Source organism: Sphaerodactylus townsendi, linkage group LG09 (genome assembly GCF_021028975.2).
Source record: "Sphaerodactylus townsendi isolate TG3544 linkage group LG09, MPM_Stown_v2.3, whole genome shotgun sequence".
In the NCBI taxonomy this organism is placed as follows: domain Eukaryota; kingdom Metazoa; phylum Chordata; class Lepidosauria; order Squamata; family Sphaerodactylidae; genus Sphaerodactylus; species Sphaerodactylus townsendi.
Window position 1 is genome coordinate 16,686,128 of NC_059433.1, and position 19,671 is coordinate 16,705,798.

At 40.7% G+C, this 19,671-nt stretch overlaps 1 protein-coding gene across 1 annotated transcript in view; it reads left to right on the forward strand.

Moving 5' to 3' along the window:
- Positions 1 to 19,671, forward strand: part of GMDS (GDP-mannose 4,6-dehydratase) — a 361,677-nt gene that overhangs the window by 100,202 nt on the left and 241,804 nt on the right. The window contains exon 7 of the mRNA XM_048508014.1: positions 5,914 to 6,041. Within this exon, the coding sequence (XP_048363971.1) occupies positions 5,914 to 6,041 (128 nt within the window). The remainder of the gene's footprint in view (positions 1 to 5,913; positions 6,042 to 19,671) is intronic.

Here is a 19,671-nt window from a genome sequence, read left to right on the forward strand (position 1 = left end):
TTGCCAAGAGTGTTTCAGTAAAATCCTGCCTTTTTGTGCTTATTTAAAAATATTTTTGCTGGAATTCTGATCTTGTTAAATCCGTTGAGTCTTTCAAGTCAAGGTACATGTAAGTTGACTGCATGAATTACAAAACAGTTTCTGTCCTGGGTGGGGGAATTGACATCCAGGAACATTTATCCAAAATGGGACAAGCATAGTATTTCCCATTTGGATCCTTCAGCAGGTTGGAAAGAAGTATGATTTGCTATGGCAACCAGGAATATGTATATCCTTGCAGAATGCAAGCTGCTTACCGGTTTAACAATGCAATTAGTTCTTTAACATTTTAAAATGTCAAGGGTTTGCTTTACAGAGACAAAGCCAGGAAATATAGTGTTCAGTGATTATTCCATCCTTAATTTACCCCAGTATCCTTAAGTAGCACTATTGTTTGAAAACAGTTGGAGATCTAACTGCTTCATCTGTCTTTATAGGAAGTGCCGCTCAAGATGAATGGGCAATGCCTCTGAATAGAGTAACGTTCAGAAATGCATAAGAAAATATACTTTTTTTTAAACTTACCAATGCTTTTCACGTTTACCCATTGAATTGAGAGCCCACAGAGAATTTAATTTAATGAGCTTGATTGACAATCCCCTTTTTAATTCACCACATTATTTTGCAGTAAATGTTAGGAAGAAATATTATGCTCTGTTAAAGATTTAGTCAGGTTCCTCAGAATCCAGAGCAAAAGTAATGGTGTCTGTGAGAATATCAGAAGTCAAAATGTCACCAATGTGTCATTAGTACTGTTTCCATTTCCGTTCACTGCTTGTTACTTCACAGTCACTTATGTGTCAGGATGTTACTTCTTCTGTTCCCTTACTGGTAGGGATTGTTTCCATAGGTTGCCAACAGAGGTGTATCAGGGCGAAATGGCACCCAGAGACAAATTGTCTCTGGGCACCCCCTCCTCCCCAGTGCTTATAAAAGCACCTCTTGGAGGATGGAGGACAGCAGTTTCTTCTGCTCTCCCCAGAAGGGAGGGCAGAAGCCGGGCTGCCAGCTGCTGGGCTCCCAGGAGCCCAGGGAAGGGGGGACGGTGGCATCTTTGGGCATCTTCGGCCCCACCCACATCAATGATGACTTGGGCTAGGCCGAGCTGGACCTAGTCACAGGGGGGGGGATATTTTGCCAAATTAGTGGCGTCTGTGGACAGAAGTTCCCCCCCACCCCGTCCCTGGGCAGATATGCCTCTGGTTGCCAAGCCCTAGACTGTGTAGGTGAGCCCAGTGAAACCTGGCCATCTGTCTTTCTTTGGAAGTACCTTCACATTTTTATTTACTTTTGCTTATCTCAACTTCACTCTTCACTTCTTTTTTTACCATGCTATGTGTGTGCATCTGTCTGTCTGTCTGTCTGTCTGTCTGTCTGTCTGTCTGTCTGTCTGTCTGTCTGTCTGTCTGTCTGTCTGTCTGTCTGTCTGTCTGTCTCGTGTGTGTGTGTGTGGATCCAGTTTTCCTGACTTTTCTCTCTCCAGTGAGTGGCACTGCCTGACAGTGTCCTTTTATCCTACTACCCTTGACTGAGGCTGTGTTTTCTTGCTATCAAGTCACTGCTGAGTTATAGTGATCCTGTAGGGTTTTAAGTGAGAGACATTTGGAGGTGGTTTGCCATTGCCTGCCTCCATGTCACAACCTGATATTCCTTTAAGGTCTCCTGTCCAAATAGTAGCCAGGGACAAGGCTGAGAGTGTGTGACTGGGCCAGGGTCACCCAGCAAGCTTTTATGCCATGAGTGAAGATTTGACCTTAACCACTACACTACACTGAGTCTTTTCTGCGGCCATATTATATACTAATCAGCTTTGCCCTTGGCAGCTGTGACTTGTCAAACGGTTACTACTGGCCAGGTAGTCTAGCTGCCTGTTGTCCCATGTTTCACTGTTTCAGCAACACCCAACCCCTCTAGAGTCTGGCTGCATCTCCAGGTTCATTCACTTGCTTCCAACTCACCCAGGGTAGCTGCCACCATTTCCCAAGGTCATGTTATGTAAGGACCAAACTACACAAAACACTAGGAGATCCATGAATGTATTTTCTGAGAATTTTTAACTGGTAAAAAGCAGGTGCTAGGCTTCTGATCCATATTGGGACCTAATGGCAGGGTGACACGGAGTGAACACCTTTCCTTGTGCCATTTTTCCATCCTCTGGCAGTCTTCATACAACCTCTATTTTCCTAGTTTGGAGAAACTTATAGACTGCCACAGTCTGATCTGATATAGTCCTAGTATTCAGGCAGGTGACTGTCTTATGTGGGATTGGGAAGTGCTTTCTTCGGGGCTAATGTAACAATATGTGTGTGTTTTTTAATAGAGAAGAAAAGCAAACAAGAACTTGAGGATGTTTCTTTCTTGTCTTGATGTTTTTTCCCCTGCTTGAAAATTTTCCGCCTACCATGGGTGGTTTGTCTTTTCTCTTGCCCTGTAAATACCTTTGTGTAGAATATCTCGCAATGTAAAATTCTAACTTAATTGAAGTAAATGAGTTTTATTGAATTCATCTGAACTAGAGTATCACATAGGATGTGATGTTTTATTATACATTGACTGGGAAAAACCCTAGGAAAGCTGTATTAATTAAAAGCTTAGCCTAAAGGCAATATTAATCAGTAAAAATTATATTGATCCGATTAAATTAACAAAGTGTTGATTGATTCCTACACAGGATGATTTCATCCTTTAATTTTATAGTTGAAAAGTTGAAAATATATATTGTAACATTTAAAAGTTTTAAAATCAAAGTCCATGTTGGTTTGGGTTTGTTTAAAAAAATGGTTGATTACATTTTGCTGACTTCAGTAGTAGTTTGATTTATATCAGTGAAATAAGAAAAAAAAACCCTGAGTGCATATAAAAGCAGGTGTTTTTTCATAATTTGAATTCTGGTATATAACTAATTAGATTTTTATGCAAAATAAATCTTTAATGATATCATTAAGTATATAATTTAGTATATATATAATTTAACACTTAGTTAAAAGGAAAATATTCCCTTGTGAGTGAAAGTACTATATGTGTTTGAACATGCTGGACAGGTGTTATTATCTCTGTTAGAATCAAAACCCTCTCTTCTCTTGCCAGCAACTTAAATGAGAGATAATAGCCCCCTAACACTGTCCACAAAGGTTGCAACATTAAGTTTTAGAACCTCTTTATTTTATTAATTATTTGCTTCATTTATAACCTGCCTTTCTCTCCATTGATGACCCAAAGTGGATTACATTGTTCCCTTTTCCTTTATTTTATCCTCACAACAACTCTGTGATGGTTGAGAGTATGTGACTGACCAAGCTCACCCAGTGAGCTTTCATGGCAAAGTGCGGAATTTAACCTCAGTCCCCTTGATCCTCGTCCAGCACTCTAACTGTTCCACCTCACCGGACTCTGATGTGAGCCAATATAGAATTGCCATATTTATTTATTTATTTATTAGATTTTTATACCGCCCTATCCCCGAGGGGCTCCGGGCGGTGTACAACAATAAACATAATATAACATAAAATGGCTAAATCTTTAAAAGCAGTGATAAAACAGTAAAAGCTAAATCTTATAAATACAATACAATAAAATACAATAAAAATACAATAATAAATATAAATGGCGTCCAGCAGCTCCATATTCAAAATCCTCTCCCCAAGAGGGAGGAATGGCAGGTCCCAGATGCAGAGGGCCATGAGGTAGAGGGCCATGAAAGGGGGGGAGGGGGCACCATCAGCGGCCGGTTCCTCCAAAGGCCCGGCGGAACAGCTCCGTCTTACAGGCCCTGCGGAATATTCAAGTTCCTCAAGTTGTAGAACTTATTTTGCATATTATGTAAACTGTAAATTGTGCAAATCAAGTTCACTCACTCTCATGTTATACACTGGCTGCTTTGCATTGTTTCTTACTGGCTATCACAAAAAGTTGCGGAAGGATACAAGAATACAGCTTTGTGGTCTCAAGCTGTCTTCTGAGACCAGCAGCAAAGCTAACCTGGGAGAGGCACTGAGCCCTCCAACCTTTGTTACTCCAGTATTACGTGGCTCTGCGCCTGTGCATTTAAAGCAAAAAGAGGCGGTAAATACTAAATATGCACACATGCAAACTTTAGGTTATAGCACTTAGAAATGGAAACCTTCAAAATCCTGGTGTATCTTTTATGCTGCTATTCTGTGCACACCTAACTCCTATCGATTTCAGGGAGTTTCATGAAATGAACTGTCAGTGAAGTGCAAGTAAAATCATCGTGTTAAAATCTAATTCTGACTTACCGTATATACTCAAATATAAGTCAACTTTTTCAGCACATTTTTTGTTCTGAAAAAGCCCTCCTCGACTTATACTCAAGTCTTGCAAAAGCCGGTTGCCTCGGCAGCTGGCTTCTGCAAGGCTTTGACAGCCCCCTTGCTTCCCACCATGGCAGTGAGAGAGGGGAGGCTTTGAAGGGCCCCTCGCTACCCCTCGCTGCCATGCCAGGAAGCAAGGCACTTTTCACCGGTGCAGGGTGCAGAGATCCCCTGCCCACCTCCATGCCTTGGCTGGAGATGGGTAGGGGAAGCGAGCCAGGCTGCACCCTGCGCGCGTCATTTCGGATTCTGGTCGGAAGTACTCCTTTTTGAAACTGCGCACCGAACACGGAGCAGGGGTCTTCTCCACTTTCATTTTTGAAGTGGGGAAAAGCCCATGGATTCAAGGTGCAGAACAAGAAATTCTACCTAAACTTTAGGAAGAACATTAGGGCTGTTTGACAGTGGAATTCACTGCCTCGGAGAGTGGTGGAGTCTCTTCCTTTGGAGGTTTTTAAAAAGAGTCTGGATGATCATATATCAGGAGTGCTTTGATTGTGTGTTCCTGCATGGCAGGGGGTTGGACTTAATGGCCCTTGTGGTCTCTTCCAACTCTATGCTTCTATGATTCTAAGGACTAATTATGAAACTTAGAAGATAATATTTTAATAAGATGCTTTTTAATAATCATCATAATATATGATTGTTTCCTTTGAGGACTCAAGAAATCTAAGAATATAGAATATACCCTAACCCTTTGAGTCTCCTGCAGGAGAGAAAGGGGGGATATAAATCCAAAACTCTTCTTCTTCCTCCTCTAAATAAATTTTAAAAACTACAACAGCTAGGTTGCCAGTTATGTTGGGGACTGCTCAGCATGGAAGCAAAGATGCATTTGATTTGAAACTCTTGTTTACCAAGTGGTTTACTGTGCAACCGTACATTCTGCCTACATTCCTTGCTTGACTAGGTTTAAGAGATTATGCTTTGTCAATTGGGATAACAGAAAGGTGATTATCTCCCTTAATGCCAGCTGAGCAGGTGGGGAATCCTCAACTGAAGCAAATACTATACCGGAATGCCTCCTGTTCCGGTCTCATTTAGAGCTTAAGAAGGCCTGTGCTCTCAAAAACAGTACTGTACTGTACCCATTTTTGAAGCAAGTTATAGGCAAGTGAGATCTGTTTTCTTTGCTAAGTGTTCTATTATCCAAATTATATTTTACCTTAACTTGCAGAAAAGTCCAAGCTTGTTTTTCAACATTTAGCTTTTATCTTGTTGTAATATTTTGTATTTTGCTTTTAGAAAGTTTCACTCGAGTTTATTTTTCCTGGCCTTGTGCCTAATAGGAAAATTAAACTTCAGATTAGGAATGCTTCAATTTTCAAAGAAAGGTATTTGATGAGAATGTATAACTAATGTGACATGTATGTTTGGCCACCTTGCCTTGCAGTAGGAAGTGACAAATTATGACAGAGTGTAGATAACTGATGCAATGAGGAGGGAAGGCAGAAAGAAATTCTCATGAACAGTACTTCTGATGTTAAGCTGTGACATAGTCATCTGGCAGATTTAATCCCTCTATACTATCTTTTTCTTTTAGGGGCTAACTTTGTAACTCGGAAAATTAGCCGTTCGGTTGCTAAGATCCACCTTGGGCAACTGGAATTTTTCAGCTTGGGCAATTTGGATGCCAAAAGGGACTGGGGTCATGCCAGGGACTACGTTGAGGTAAGTTAATAGTGAAATACCTACTTCTGTGTTGTCTATTGTAGTAGATTCAGGGAAAATGTATGACCTGCAGGGACTATACTTTTAAAAGTAACCATTCTCTAGCTTGTGTAGAGAACTAGGTCACATTGGAAGGTGTGGAGAAATGGGCTCCTTCCCCCCACCCCCTTCTCCTCCAATCAGGTATCATAGATTTGGAAGACTTAAAAGATGCTAGAGGGACATCAGAGAGACACCTGACCTAGGGGGAAAAGATATCTTGACCCAGCCTGACCAGATCACAAGAGGGTGGGACCAGGTAACTGATAACAGTGCTGGGAGCAGAGAAGTGTGGGCTTTTTCTCTTTCTGATGGGTCACTGGAGGGAGCAGACCTCTTGCTGGGGCTGTGCAGAGAGCAGCCATTTTTTAACCATGTGCTCATCAAGGGAGCTCACTCAGCCTTCCATGTAATGGGAACTCTTTGAGAATTGTAACCTTCTAAGCTTTTTACTGCATTCCTACACCTATTTTCAACAATCTTCTAGTCAGTATGCTTAACCAACCTTATATCTTCCAGGATAGTTATGGACTATAATCCCACTCTCAGCCTCCCTGCCAGCATGGCCTAAATTGACCATGCTGGCAGGGGCTGATGGGAATTGTAGTCCATAACATCCTGAGTGCCAAAAGGTTCACCACCCTCACTCTGTTCTAGGGTATGCTTCTAAAGAGAGAAATAGGAGGATTTTTTGGCTTTTATACCATACTTTAACGCCTCTGCACCGGGGCTCCTTGGATGCGCTATCTAAATAGGAGGGGGAGAGGAAGGCTGGCAGCTGGCCTCACAGTTGGAAAGGAAGTTAGGGGGCCCTGACTTTCCATAGCAGGCAGTTCCCCAAATGGTCAGGTAGGTGACAACAGTTTACTCAGAGAGAAAGCTAGCTCTCTCCAAGAAAAGTTGGCAACCCCTGGGAGAGGCTTGGGAGCAGAACAGGGCCTGCCAGGCAAAGCAAGCCCATTCTGCCACAGAAGGTAACATCCATATAATCTGAGCATGAAAATAGATGTTTACATTTACATGCTTGGCTGAAGTTTTCTGGGAAGGGTTTGGAAGATGGAACACTTAAGTAAATATTTTCAACCTGTGTTGTTTCTGTGCTACTTTACGTATAATATAAAGCTCAGATATTTAAAACACAGTGATAGCTTTCTAGTTTTTGTTGTGTCATGATGACTTCCTATAGTGAATACAAAACCAACATTAACTTTGGAAGGTCAATGTTGTAATGCTGCTAATTTTAAATATTATTTTGGCATGTGAAGCTATATAGACAAATCTATCTATATAAATAAAAATGTAAAAATGTTCATTTGTTCAAAATCTTAAATCTCCAAAAGTTCTTCACCGATTGGTTTGAAATTTTGACACAACGTTGCATTCGAATACGCGCGTGTTTTTATATACCTATTATTATACTATGTTACAGATGTCACACCTGTGACAGGTAAAACCATGCTTTTTATAAACAGTGCCATATAGTGGACGTTACAGCAACACATGCTATACTCACTACTTTACGATTCCATCTCAATGTTTCCGATTTACGATCCACGTACGCTTCCCAAATTTCCACTTTTACGCTTCCACTTCAATGTTTCCGATTGCATTGTTACAGTTATTTTTCATAGATTCCGATGTTGCCTGTTCTCTGGTTCCCTGTGCTCATATTAGTTTGGGACTATATTCTAACGTGGACAGTTTTCTCAACATCTACACCTCAACTAACCATATTCAACAACTTTCTCTGACACACAGTATAATCACACATCTTCGTTTTGAAGCCTTGGCAATGCAGACTGGGAAATCTGGCAGGGACAGGTCAAATGGGCACAACGAATGCAAACGGGTATCTGTTTCAAACTCCACGGAGACCTGCAGCTTCTCGATATCTCTCTGTCAATAAGTTTTCACCCGCCTGCTCAGGAAGCCCACCATCCCTAACTGTGTTTCCTTCAGCCTCCCCAAGATGCAGCTGGGGAAATCTGGGGGGTAAAAGCACCATGGGACCCCCCCTTGTGTTTCCTGAGGCCCGGTCGGTTTTAATGATGCAATATCCTCACTTCTCGCAACGTTCTTTCGTGACCACCGTGCAATTTAGTGCTGTCAAAAGAGGATTGCAACAGATATGCCATTTCAATTTGAGAGATTGCAATTCCCAATTCGATTGCCATTTGCAATCATCATCACCAAAGCTCAGGGCCAGTCTTTACAATTGTGCGATTTAGATCTACACACGCATTCCTTCTCACGTGGTCAATTATATGTTGCGTGTTCCTCAGTCAGCAAACCACACAATCTCTATATCTGCACAGACAATGCAACAACAAGAAATATTGTATACCCACAAGCATTGTTAAATCAAACATCTTAGAAACGTGCACATTTGCTTTTCTTTCTTCCCCGTTTCACCAGACTGGGCCACAGTAAAGCGTGGGCGGGTGCAGGTAGTATTACAATAAGTTTATTTAATGTATGCAAGAAAATTACCTCTCAACTAGAGATGTTTGTAGCTGACTTATTGTTACGTTTCTAAACATAAGTAATCACATCAGAGTTATTTTTTAAAATATCAGAGCAAGTAGTTATCCCTCCCCCATTATCTGAAAAAGCCAGTTTTCACACATTTTTGTGTGGTTGTATGGTTACTTAAAGAAATCTGACAATGTAGATTAGCCCTTCCTCTTTGCATTTCAAGTAGAGTTTCAAAAATATCTGAATGAACGGTAAAAATATTTCAATTTGATCAACATTTGAAGAAGCACAAAAGATTTAGTATTATGAATATAATTAAATGTGTCTGAATTTTCAGAGTTTGATCTCTTCTCATTATCTCCTTTCCAAACCAATCTCATCTGCAGAGCATAACCCATAACATGTGCATTTAGTGCTGCAGTGTTAGTTTCTAACTGCATTGGCTACCAAGTAAAATATACTCAGCTGAGTTCTCCAATTAGAACACATGTCGATGATGTAAGTAATATTCCAGATTCTTCACATGTTTTGGGATTGCCCCAAAATCATGCTGAAACAATTTTTAACTGTGCTAGAGGTCATCTTGAGTATCTCACTCCCCATGGATTAACTTATCTGTTTAATAGGGCCCTTGTTAGTTCCCAGAGACACTGAATATGCAAAAGGCAGCTTATTTCTGCCTACAATATAAAGTAACTTTAAAATGGAAATAAAATATTGTTCCAGAATTTAATGGACTGGAAATCTAATTTCAAGGTTTAACATCAGAGTATATTTTCTGGAGAACACAGTGAACCCAGAGCATTTGTAAATGTGCTTGGGTCAAATTATGTATCTCTGGGGGAGTGATCTAGATCAGGGCCACAACTGCTCATATTTTTTCTTAAATTTCAAGTGGTACCACTTGGCCCTCTTTAAGGTTTAAGCTATGGAAACAAGCCTGGAACATTTTGAGCCCTTGGCTTTTTTCACTGTTTGGGCTTAAAGCAACTGGTATAGAGAGATGATTTCTGTTTTGGGAAGAATTTGCATGTGTGGAAGAATTTGCACGTTCTTCCCTCATGCTTTGCCCTGATGTCCTAACTCGCAGCCCCCTTCTAACTGCTTATTAGGATCATGTTATACTTCTGGAATCCCATTCATGAAAGTGCAGTGTCATTTTTAGCAAGGCGGTCATGTCCAGGAATTATTAGACCAACCCTGGATAGAATTCCTGGGTCTCTAATGCTAATGCTAATGCTAATAATAATAATAATAATAATAATAATAATAATAATAATAATAATAATAATAATAATAATAATAATAATAATAATAGAAGAAGAAGAAGAAGCAGAAGAAGAAGAAGAAGAAGAAGAAGAAGAAGAAGAAGAAGAAGAAAAAGAAGAAGAAGAAGAAGAAGAAGAGTTTGGATTTATATCTCCCCTTTCTCTCCTGCAGGAGACTCAAAGGGGCTTACAATCTCCTTTGCCCCTTCCCCCCTCACAACAAAATACCCCTGGTGAGGTGGGTGGGCTGAGAGAGTCTCAAGAACTCATGTGGACTAGCTCCAAGGTCACCCAGTTGGCGCAAAAGGAAGCTTACAGGAGGCTAATCTGAATTCCCCAGATAAGCCTCCACAACTCAAGCGGCAGAGCTGGGAATCGAACCCGGTTCCTCCAGATCAGAGTGCACCTGCTCTTAGCCACTACTCTTAGCCACTACGCCACTGCTGCTCCATTAATAAGCAGATGCTCTCCAGCTGGGCCCTGGCAAGGTGGCAGAAATAGAAGATTGCACACCTCCCCAGACCATCAAGTACATTCAGTTACCTGACCATACTGCTGCCACACCTAAAAGAATTGTTATCTGTCTCTGAGCACCTGCCTATTTAACCCCTGAGTGGAGTCTAAACTCTTTAATCCTACACTTAGATCTCGACAAACAAGCACACCCCTTTTTAGGTACCTGGAAATGGTTTCCTGCCCGAGATGGGGAGAGGAGGGAAGAAGGGTCCACAAAATTACACAAGACAACTTATGAAATAAAATTGCCCACAGTTTGTTTATTGATTTGCTGACAGAGACAGCAGAAGGGACAGATCCAGTCACTTACAGCACTCTTGCTTCCCCCCAGTGACTACTTCCCCTAGGCCCAAGTGCTGGGGGAAAATCAGGAGCAGCAAGACCATGGGAGCCATTTGGGCGCTAGATCTCCCTTTGCTGCCAGAGGTGCAAGCTAGTTAGCAACCCCCGCCTGGGCATGCAGCACCAAGTGTCACTGCACCCTTAAGGCCCCTTATAGGGGCCCTATGTAGAGTGCAGTGTAGCACAGAACTAGAAAGAGAAAATCACCACACTCCAGGCTGCCAATCACTGGCGTAACATCCATCTGGCGGTTTGGGCCATTGCCCAAGGCATCGGAATTTTGAGTCACGTGGGGGCATGTGAGCGATCTGAGCGATTCTTTCCAATGGGAGCTAAGGAGATGGGGGCTGTCCCTTTGAGATTCCATAACTTTGGCACCCCTGAACCAAACTGCACCAAACTGGGGGGGGGGTGTCATCAGGACTGTCTCCAGATGATACCCTGACATTTTGGTGTTAATACATCAAAAATGCACTCCCTGCAGGCACATCCCAGAAATTTGCCCAATAATCTTTGTCAATGGGGGGTGCAGGCTGGGGGGAGCAAATTTCTGAAGGCACAATCTCAAACCATTCAGGGTCTCATCAGGAGACTGCCCTGATGATACCCCCCAGGATTGGTGCAGTTTGGTTCAGGGGGGCCAAAGTTATGGACCCTCAAAGGGGGTGTCCCCATCCCCCATTATTTCCAATGGGAGCTAAGGAGATGGGGCTACCCTTTTGAGGGTCCATAACTTTGGCCCCCCTGAACCAAACTTGGGGGGTAGCATCAGGACAGTCTCCTGATGATACGCTGAAATTTTGGTACTGATATGTCTAAAAATGCACCCGCTGCAGGCACCGATGTCCTGATGCAAAAAAATTTTTTTGGTTGTGGTGGGGTGGCCGCCCATGGGGGGCTGCCCATGGGGGGCCACTCCAACTCAGGTTTTCCCAGAGCTCCAGTTTGCCTTGTTACGCCCCTGCTACTAATGCCACATTAAAGCATGGACAGTGCAATTTAATAAAGCAAATGTGCTTAGCAGTATTAGCTGATGTTTTCAAAGTCTTTCCTCCATGGAATGCTGTAATATCACTATTGTACTGGCCTAGAGTCAATCATACAAGAACACTATAAATATAAAAGCTCGAATAACAATAATGTAGTATAACATACTTCTTTACAGCCTGTTTGTGAACTTTGGGGTGACATGCAGCATGTTTCCTCACAGCCTGTCTGTGGACTGATGGGTTTGTTTTTGCATATTTTGCAGCAGCTTCCTGTAGTTGTCTTTTTCTAATGCAATGTGTTATTGCTCTCTTTCACCTGGTGGGCTCCAAAAGACATCATGTGGAAGCAGCCATTGTATTTTTGGGATGCAGAAAGGAAGTGTTCTGCCATTGGATGCTGATGAGTGAGAAGGCTGTGAAGAGGTTCAGGGTAGGGCTGAAGGGCAGGGAACTGGAGGGCAGGGAGCTGGACTGTACCACCACTGCAGCACATTCCTGGGGACTCATCCCGCCACTTCAGAGCACGACACCAAGCACAGGGTGATCGGAGGCCGAGAGCAATAAACTTGTCTCCACAGTAATCAATCTGATGTCCATATGCAAAACCCGACAAATGTTTAGTAGTCCAAGGTGATAGTGTGGTTTGTAATCTAATTTGACAGGGCACCCATGCTTCGCTACACATACTTCATCACAGGCTCTCTATGAATTTCGGGGTGACATTCAGCATACTTCTTTACAGCCTGTTTGTGAACTTTGGGGTGACATGCAGCATGTTTCCTCACAGCCTGTCTGTGGACTGATGGGTTTGTTTTTGCATTATTTTGCAGCCGCTTCCTGTAGTTGTCTTTTTATAATGCAATGTTTTATTGCTCTCTTTCACCTGGTGGGCTCCAAAAGACGTCATTTGGAAGCAGCCGTTGTATTTTCGGGATGCAGAAAGGAAGTGTTCTGCCATTGGATGCTGATGAGTGAGAAGTCTGTGAAGAGGTTCAGGGTAGGGTTGAAGGGCAGGGAGCTGGACTGTACCACCACTGCAGCACATTCCTGGGGACTCATCCCACCATTTCTGAGCACGACACCAAGCACAGGGTGATCGGAGACCGAGAGCAACAAACTTGTCTCCACAGTAAGCAATCTGATGTCCATATGCAAAACCCGACAAATGTTTAGTAGTCCAAGGTGATAGTGTGGTTTGTAATCTGTTTTGATAGTAGTTTGCTGTAGTGGTGTTGTTAACGTGAGGGTGGGTGGAGGAGTAATTTTTCACAGCCTGTCTGTTAACTTCGGGGTGACATTCAGTATACTTCTTTGCAGCCTGTTTGCGAACTTTGGGGTGACATGCAGCATATTTCTTCACAGGCTGTCTGTGGACTGATGGGTTTGTTTTCGCATATTTTGCAGCAGCTTTCTGTAGTTGTCTTTTTATAATGCAATGTGTAAAGCGCTTTCTGCATTTAATTCCTCTTCTCCCTGTAGCGGTTTCAGCAGAAGGGATAGGTTCGCATGCGTTGTGGAGGGCATTTGAGAACTTTGGGGTGACATGCAGCTTATTTCCTCACAGCCTGTCTGTGGACTGATGGGTTTGTTTTCGCATATTTTGCAGCAGCTTTCTGTAGTTGTCTTTTTATAATGCAGTGTGTAAAGCGCTTTCTGCGTTTAATTCCTCTTCTCCCTGTAGCAGTTTCAGCAGAAGAGATAGGTTCGCATGTGTTGTGGAGGGCAGTGTTAGAGTGCATTTGGCGCACCTTGGTGAAGGACATGGAGCTGATAGTGTTTAACTGTCACCCTTAGAATGTTCATGCAGCATGTCTGTGGACTGAGCAGTTGGTTTGCCCTTAGAATGTTCCCGCAGATGGCCTGAGATGAGCAGTGAAAACAGTAAATAGGTAATAAATTGAGTGGAAGTAAATATTTTGGGAAATCCTTTCTTAGTGAGCACCTGGAGTACATAAGGAAAAGGTGTGCCAAATTTCATGTGTGTGGCTTCGGTGGTTTTTGAGTTCTGTTGATGAGTCAGTCAGTGAGTGAGTGGTATTTCGCGTTTTTATATATAGATTCCTTAGAATGTTCAGACAAATGACGTTAAATGTTGTGATTCTTTTAATGACATATATATACATCATTAATAACTTTTAAGTGTAGGTATATTTTGAATAGTACCCAATACCACTGTGGGTGGCTGCCTAGGGTTAAGTAGCATATAAACAATACTGATATATGAATCTTCTGTGTCTTGTTTTGTTCTGTGAAGTTAATTTATTTCTTTTTATTTGGTACAGCACAGTACCATAAACCATCTGCTAGATAAGTTCTAATTCTAGTACAACAGCAAGCATTTAGAAGACAATGATTCATTCCTAGACAATGTAAAAAAGACCTCATACAGATATCCTCACAAACACTCAGGAGACCCATATTTTAAATTAATTTAGGTTCCCACAAACATGTAACTTGGAGCAACAAGAAAGTACTTATCAATCTATTACTAACTTCTTATTATACCAGCCAAATATTAATAGTTGCAAAATTATTTCAGGACAGGAAGACAAGTTTATTTGTAATGTTGTAATAAGATAGTTTGCAAATATATTGCCTTATTAAAATTTGGTATGGGAAAAACATTAGGATTGGTTCACATAAGGCTAACTGCCAGAGAATATACATGTTTATAGTTTATGTGGTTATGGTCTACCATTTTTGATACAACTGAGGCAAACTGATTCTTAGTACCTTCTATAGTATCATTTTATTTTTACTTTCAGACAGAGTCATATCTAATACAACCACCTTTGCTGCATTTCCTCACAATGTTGGCTCAATGTTTGTTAAGAACTTGTTTGTGATATGTGAAATTATTCCAGCAGATAGCTTAGTAATAGCTCTTTGGTATCAGTACTTTGTTTATGTTGGATACTGTTGCTTCCATTTTTGTGGGAAACATACCCATTTTCTCTTGACAAATGGATGACCCCTTATATATCCCCAGCGATTGTTTCTACTTTCCCTTTTAATTATTATCAAGTGCTTTCAGAAGATATGACGAACTTCTTCCTTTCTCTCTCTTGTTCTTAAGATATAAGACAATAGCTCCTGTTTCTTTTCCTATAATACCTATATGGTTAATTATTATTACTATGAATTAGCATTCTTTAGACAGTTCTTTATTAGTTACTGAATATAGGAGACTTGTATTGCAACCTCAAAATTACCCATTTGGATATCTGTTGCTAACAATATAACTTTCTTCTCTGATATCTTATTTTCTTGTTAGAATGTTAATATAACATGGTTAATGCCACATTTTGATCTTATGTCTTACATCCTATGTGTGATAATTCAAAGTTAATGGCAAATTTTATATTAAACTCATTTAATAATGGGTGGCCGTATCAAAACCATAGTAAAACTTAACAACAAATGTAGCAAGCAATTTAACAATTTCAAGACTTTCACACTCCTTGTTGAATAAATGTTTTTGTAGGGGAGAATAAAAGGTTAGAAGAATAACAAGTTAGCAGCTCTGAAAAGCACTTTTTAAAAGAATAAATAAGAGGAAAATGAGATGTGGTCAATTTCAACTTCAGCTTGTGTTCATGTACACATTCCACTCAGTTCCAGTTTATCTTCAGAGTGCCTTTGGCTCATGCTCTGGGATAAAGTCTTCATAGCTATCCGGTAGTGACCTCTGATAAAGTTATGGCTGATAAACTAACAATAAAAGGGAAGTCTAGCCAAATACTGCTTCCAGGGCAGTAGTATATATATCCAGAATTATTAATCTTTACATATATATTCAAATTGCTTCAGAATATTTCTACACTTCCCTGATATAACATAGAAGATCAAATGAATAAACCCTTCGTCAACCTTTTATCCAAAGAAATCTGGAGTATTACAATTGTTATAAAAAAGGAAAATGATTGTCAAAACGAATAGTGGTTTCTGGTACTTTTATCAATGGATTTAGATAGATTTAATTCCGTTCATTGTGTCCAGGGGGCCTAATGTACATCAGCATGTAGTCTCAACATCCAGGATACCACATTCACATTTCTCTGCCTAAAGAACAAGGCTGACTTCTGACACTACCAGAGAGATCCCTCAGCCCTTTCTTTGGGCAAGAAGTAGCATCTGAGAGAAATTCTTCATGCTCTTATTCATTTGTATTTTAAAAATCCTTCTCGTTTCAATGTTTTCTTTTCTACTCCCCCTTATGCATCATCCAATTCAGAGAACTCCGTTTTATTTTCATTTATAGGATGGAAACCCAAGGAAGGCAATAGCTGAATTTAACTGCCTCCTCCCCTGCCTGAAATAGATTGCCCCATAGATCAACTGTTAGCTGACTACAGAGTTTCTCTTCTTCCATTGTCTGGGTGGGAGTAGGGATTGTATTGCAATGATACCTTAGCTGGAAATAAGACAGCAGTTATACGGGTAATAATCAGGAGTGTAATCCCCCTCTTCCACCCGGTGCCTGGGAGACAGAATAGCTAGACTGTTCACCATTTTCCACTGCAACAAGACCAGCAGGCAAAGGAGCAGCAGTCCCATGCACACAAATTCCTCTCTTCTCCCTGCAGATTTTTTTTGCGGGGGTGTGTGTGCCATCAAATTGCAGTCGATTTACGGCAACCCCTTAGGGAGTTAAAGGCAAGAGAAGTTTAGAGGTGGTTTGCCATTGTGACTGCATCACAACCCTGGACTTCCTTGGTCATCTCCCATCCAAACATTAACTAGGGCAGTGGTTCTCAACCTGGGGGTTGGGACCCCTTTGGGGGTCAGATTACCCTTTCATAGGGGTCACCTAAGACTCTCTGCATCAGTGTTCTGCATCTGTAAAATGGATAAATGTTAGGGTTGGGGGTCACCACAACATGAGGAACTGTATTAAAGGGTCGCAACATTAGGAAAGTTGAGAAACACTGAACAAGGGCAAACCCTACTTTAGCTTCCAAGATCTGACAAAGTTCAGGTATCCTAGGCTACCCAGGTCTGGTCAGAATGATAAAGATCCAAATACACAAGGCCACGATCAGGTGGGAAACCAGCACTCAAATCAGAAATTTCCCATTGTATGTTCTCGTTGATCCAGTATAGATTTTCTGAACACATGTTCAGCAACGTTAGACAGACAAAACGTTAATATAAACTTCAAATTATTTTTACCATTGCTTTCTATATTTAGTGTAGAATGCAGGTTTACCATCTTCGATCACCTAATAAATCTTGCAACATGCATGACTTTTGGATGTGTGCCATCTCAGAAGAAAAAGCTCTATCTATCTTGTGAGGAATGAAGGATGTGGAGAGTAAAGGTTCAGAGGGTTTTTTCAGTAGTACATTAATTTAAAAAAACTATGGCTCACTTGTAGTAGCTTCTCCCGTGCATGTGGGATATGTGTGAGTGATTGGCAATAAGGAAGGGAAGAAGAACGCTGTAGGCTATCATTATTTCAGGCATGAATAGATTCTACATTTGAAAGTGTACAATGCAACCAATAAAATGGCTTTAATTCAAATATGCAGGAGTTCTGTTGAACACAAATCATATGGCACTGATTTACAGAACTCTGCAGTTCCATCTACAAGTATGTTTTGATAAGTTCTCCTTTTCTTCAATAACATTATACTAATTTTTCTCAGCTACTGTGCTATGTTATGTTCCTGTAGTTATCTACAAAATGTGGATAGCTAAATTTAAAACAAAACTAAATATCTATCTGTCTATGTAGAACTCTTTCAGTGTCTGTTTTTTGTCCCCTTCCCCCCCCCCCCCGCATGACCTGTTGGTTGGGCTATAGGTAAATTACAAACTGAAAAGAAAGAAAAGGGGGGGGGAGCTTTGTATTGTTGAAGGCTTTAATGACTGGAATCAACTGTCTGTTTTGGGTTTTCTGGTCTGTTTGGTGCACTGTGCCACAGAGAGAAATACATGTTACTATGACATGCCTCTGAAGATGCCAGTCTTAGAAGCGGGTGAAATGTTAGGAGTTAAAACTACTACATCACGGCTCTGCAGGCAAGAATACCCATAATAGCCATATTTTTTTTTTAAAAAAAGAGCTTTCCTTAGCAAAACCATCCAGTTTAGTTTTCTGAGCCTCCAAAACTATACATGTACAGTTATCAAGGCTACACCTATGACTTTCTAGGCCAGTGGTGGCGAACCTTTGGCACTCCAGATGTTATGGACTACAATTCCCATCAGCCCCTCAATTGGCTATGCTGGCAGGGGCTGATGGGAATTGTAGTCCATAACATCTGGAGTGCCAAAGGTTCGCCACCAGTGTTCTAGGTAATCTTGTAAGATTAGCGGTCTTAGAACATGGCTGGAATGGTTGCAGGGATATTCAATTAAGTTTTTCCCAAATGAGAATTTAAGAACTATTGGCATATTTTGGAAATTAACTCAACATTTCCTATATCAAACAGACTATATTCTTCTCCACCAAAAGATGACAGTAGAATTGTATATTAATCTGCCATTTCCTCGTCGACTTTGTTCTAGAATTCTTCGCTTGGGTCCTAGAGCTTTGGGGACAGTACTAGGTAGGCACTAGAACCCAAACAGAGCATTCTAGAACAAAGAAGATCCAGGAAATGGCACATTAATATACAGTTCTACTGTCATCTTTTGGTGGAAAAGAGTATATGTTATCTTTAAAACAACCCAGGCACAAATATGTTTTAGCAAGTGGTTGTTTATTAGACTATTCCTAAAAGTGTTTTGTTGATTTAACATTATACTTGAACTTTTTTTTAGTGTCCAGCTGTAACTTTTTTTCTTATTTTAAATATGGAGGAGGTATGAAATATATTTAAACATGTGATTTAAAATTAAATGAAAATTTGGAGAGATGTTTCTTCCTTCCCCCTTTTTCATAGGAACTTTGGAGGAGAGTCATAATAAAATATAACAAATAAATAGTTTATCTCAATAATTCATGGCTCTCCTAAGTTTATAAGGTTTTTTTCATTTGCTAAAAGCCAATAAAAGTCAAAATTTTGTTCTGAAATTCAGTGCCTTTGCTGTTGAAGAGACCTTGTATCTATAAGTCATTGAAATTGCCACCTCTTCTGTCACTGGCACAGATAGAATGTACCTTTCAACTTTACATCAAATGGTTATCCACATTTCATTGCTTTTAATGAGATGCATGTTCAAATGTGTGCTGTATTCAAATTCAGTTGTAACTCTGCAAAGTACCATCAAGTCATCACCAGCAGTAGGGTATTGAAGGCAAGAGACTAACATGGGTGGTTTGCCATTACCTTCCTCTGCATAACGATTCTAGTATCCCTTGATAGTCTCCTATCCAAGTACTACTCAGGACTATCCCTACTTAGTTTCTGAGATCTAATGAGATCAGGCTAGCCTGGGCCATCCAGGTCAAAGGTCGATTGTAACTACCAGTAGTCACATATTAATACCTTTTAAATGCTAACCATTGTTGGGATGGGATATAATATCAGCAGACAGTGAATTCCATACACAGTATAAATATTCAAGCAGGTTAAGTTGGGTTGTTATGGCCTCTTCATTTGTAGCCATTAAATTTTGTACATTATTACAGAGAGGAGAGTCTATCAACAAAATTCTTTGCCATTTGTACATGAAACAACTATGATTCTTCCTCCATGTCAGGGAACATTCCCAAAATCTACAGGGTATACTTAATATGCCACTTCTAGTTTTTAGAACAAACACTTGAAATTTCAGCTGTAGGTGTTTTGGGATATGACTTGACCTAACAAATAATGTTAATGATCCAAAGATAGAGCAGCTGAACTTTGCAATTGGGCTTCTTTGGCAGGCTTTTAACTTATCTCAGGGGACCAACAGCTCTGGTTACTAGGATAAATATGTGGAGAAATTTTATTGCTGCCAAGCAGTATTAGTGCGTGGTTGTTCTTACTTTTTCTACAAAGTCATATTTTCTTCCAGTCTCTCCTCCCAAGTTTATATCATAACACATATTAAAAAATTCAATATCA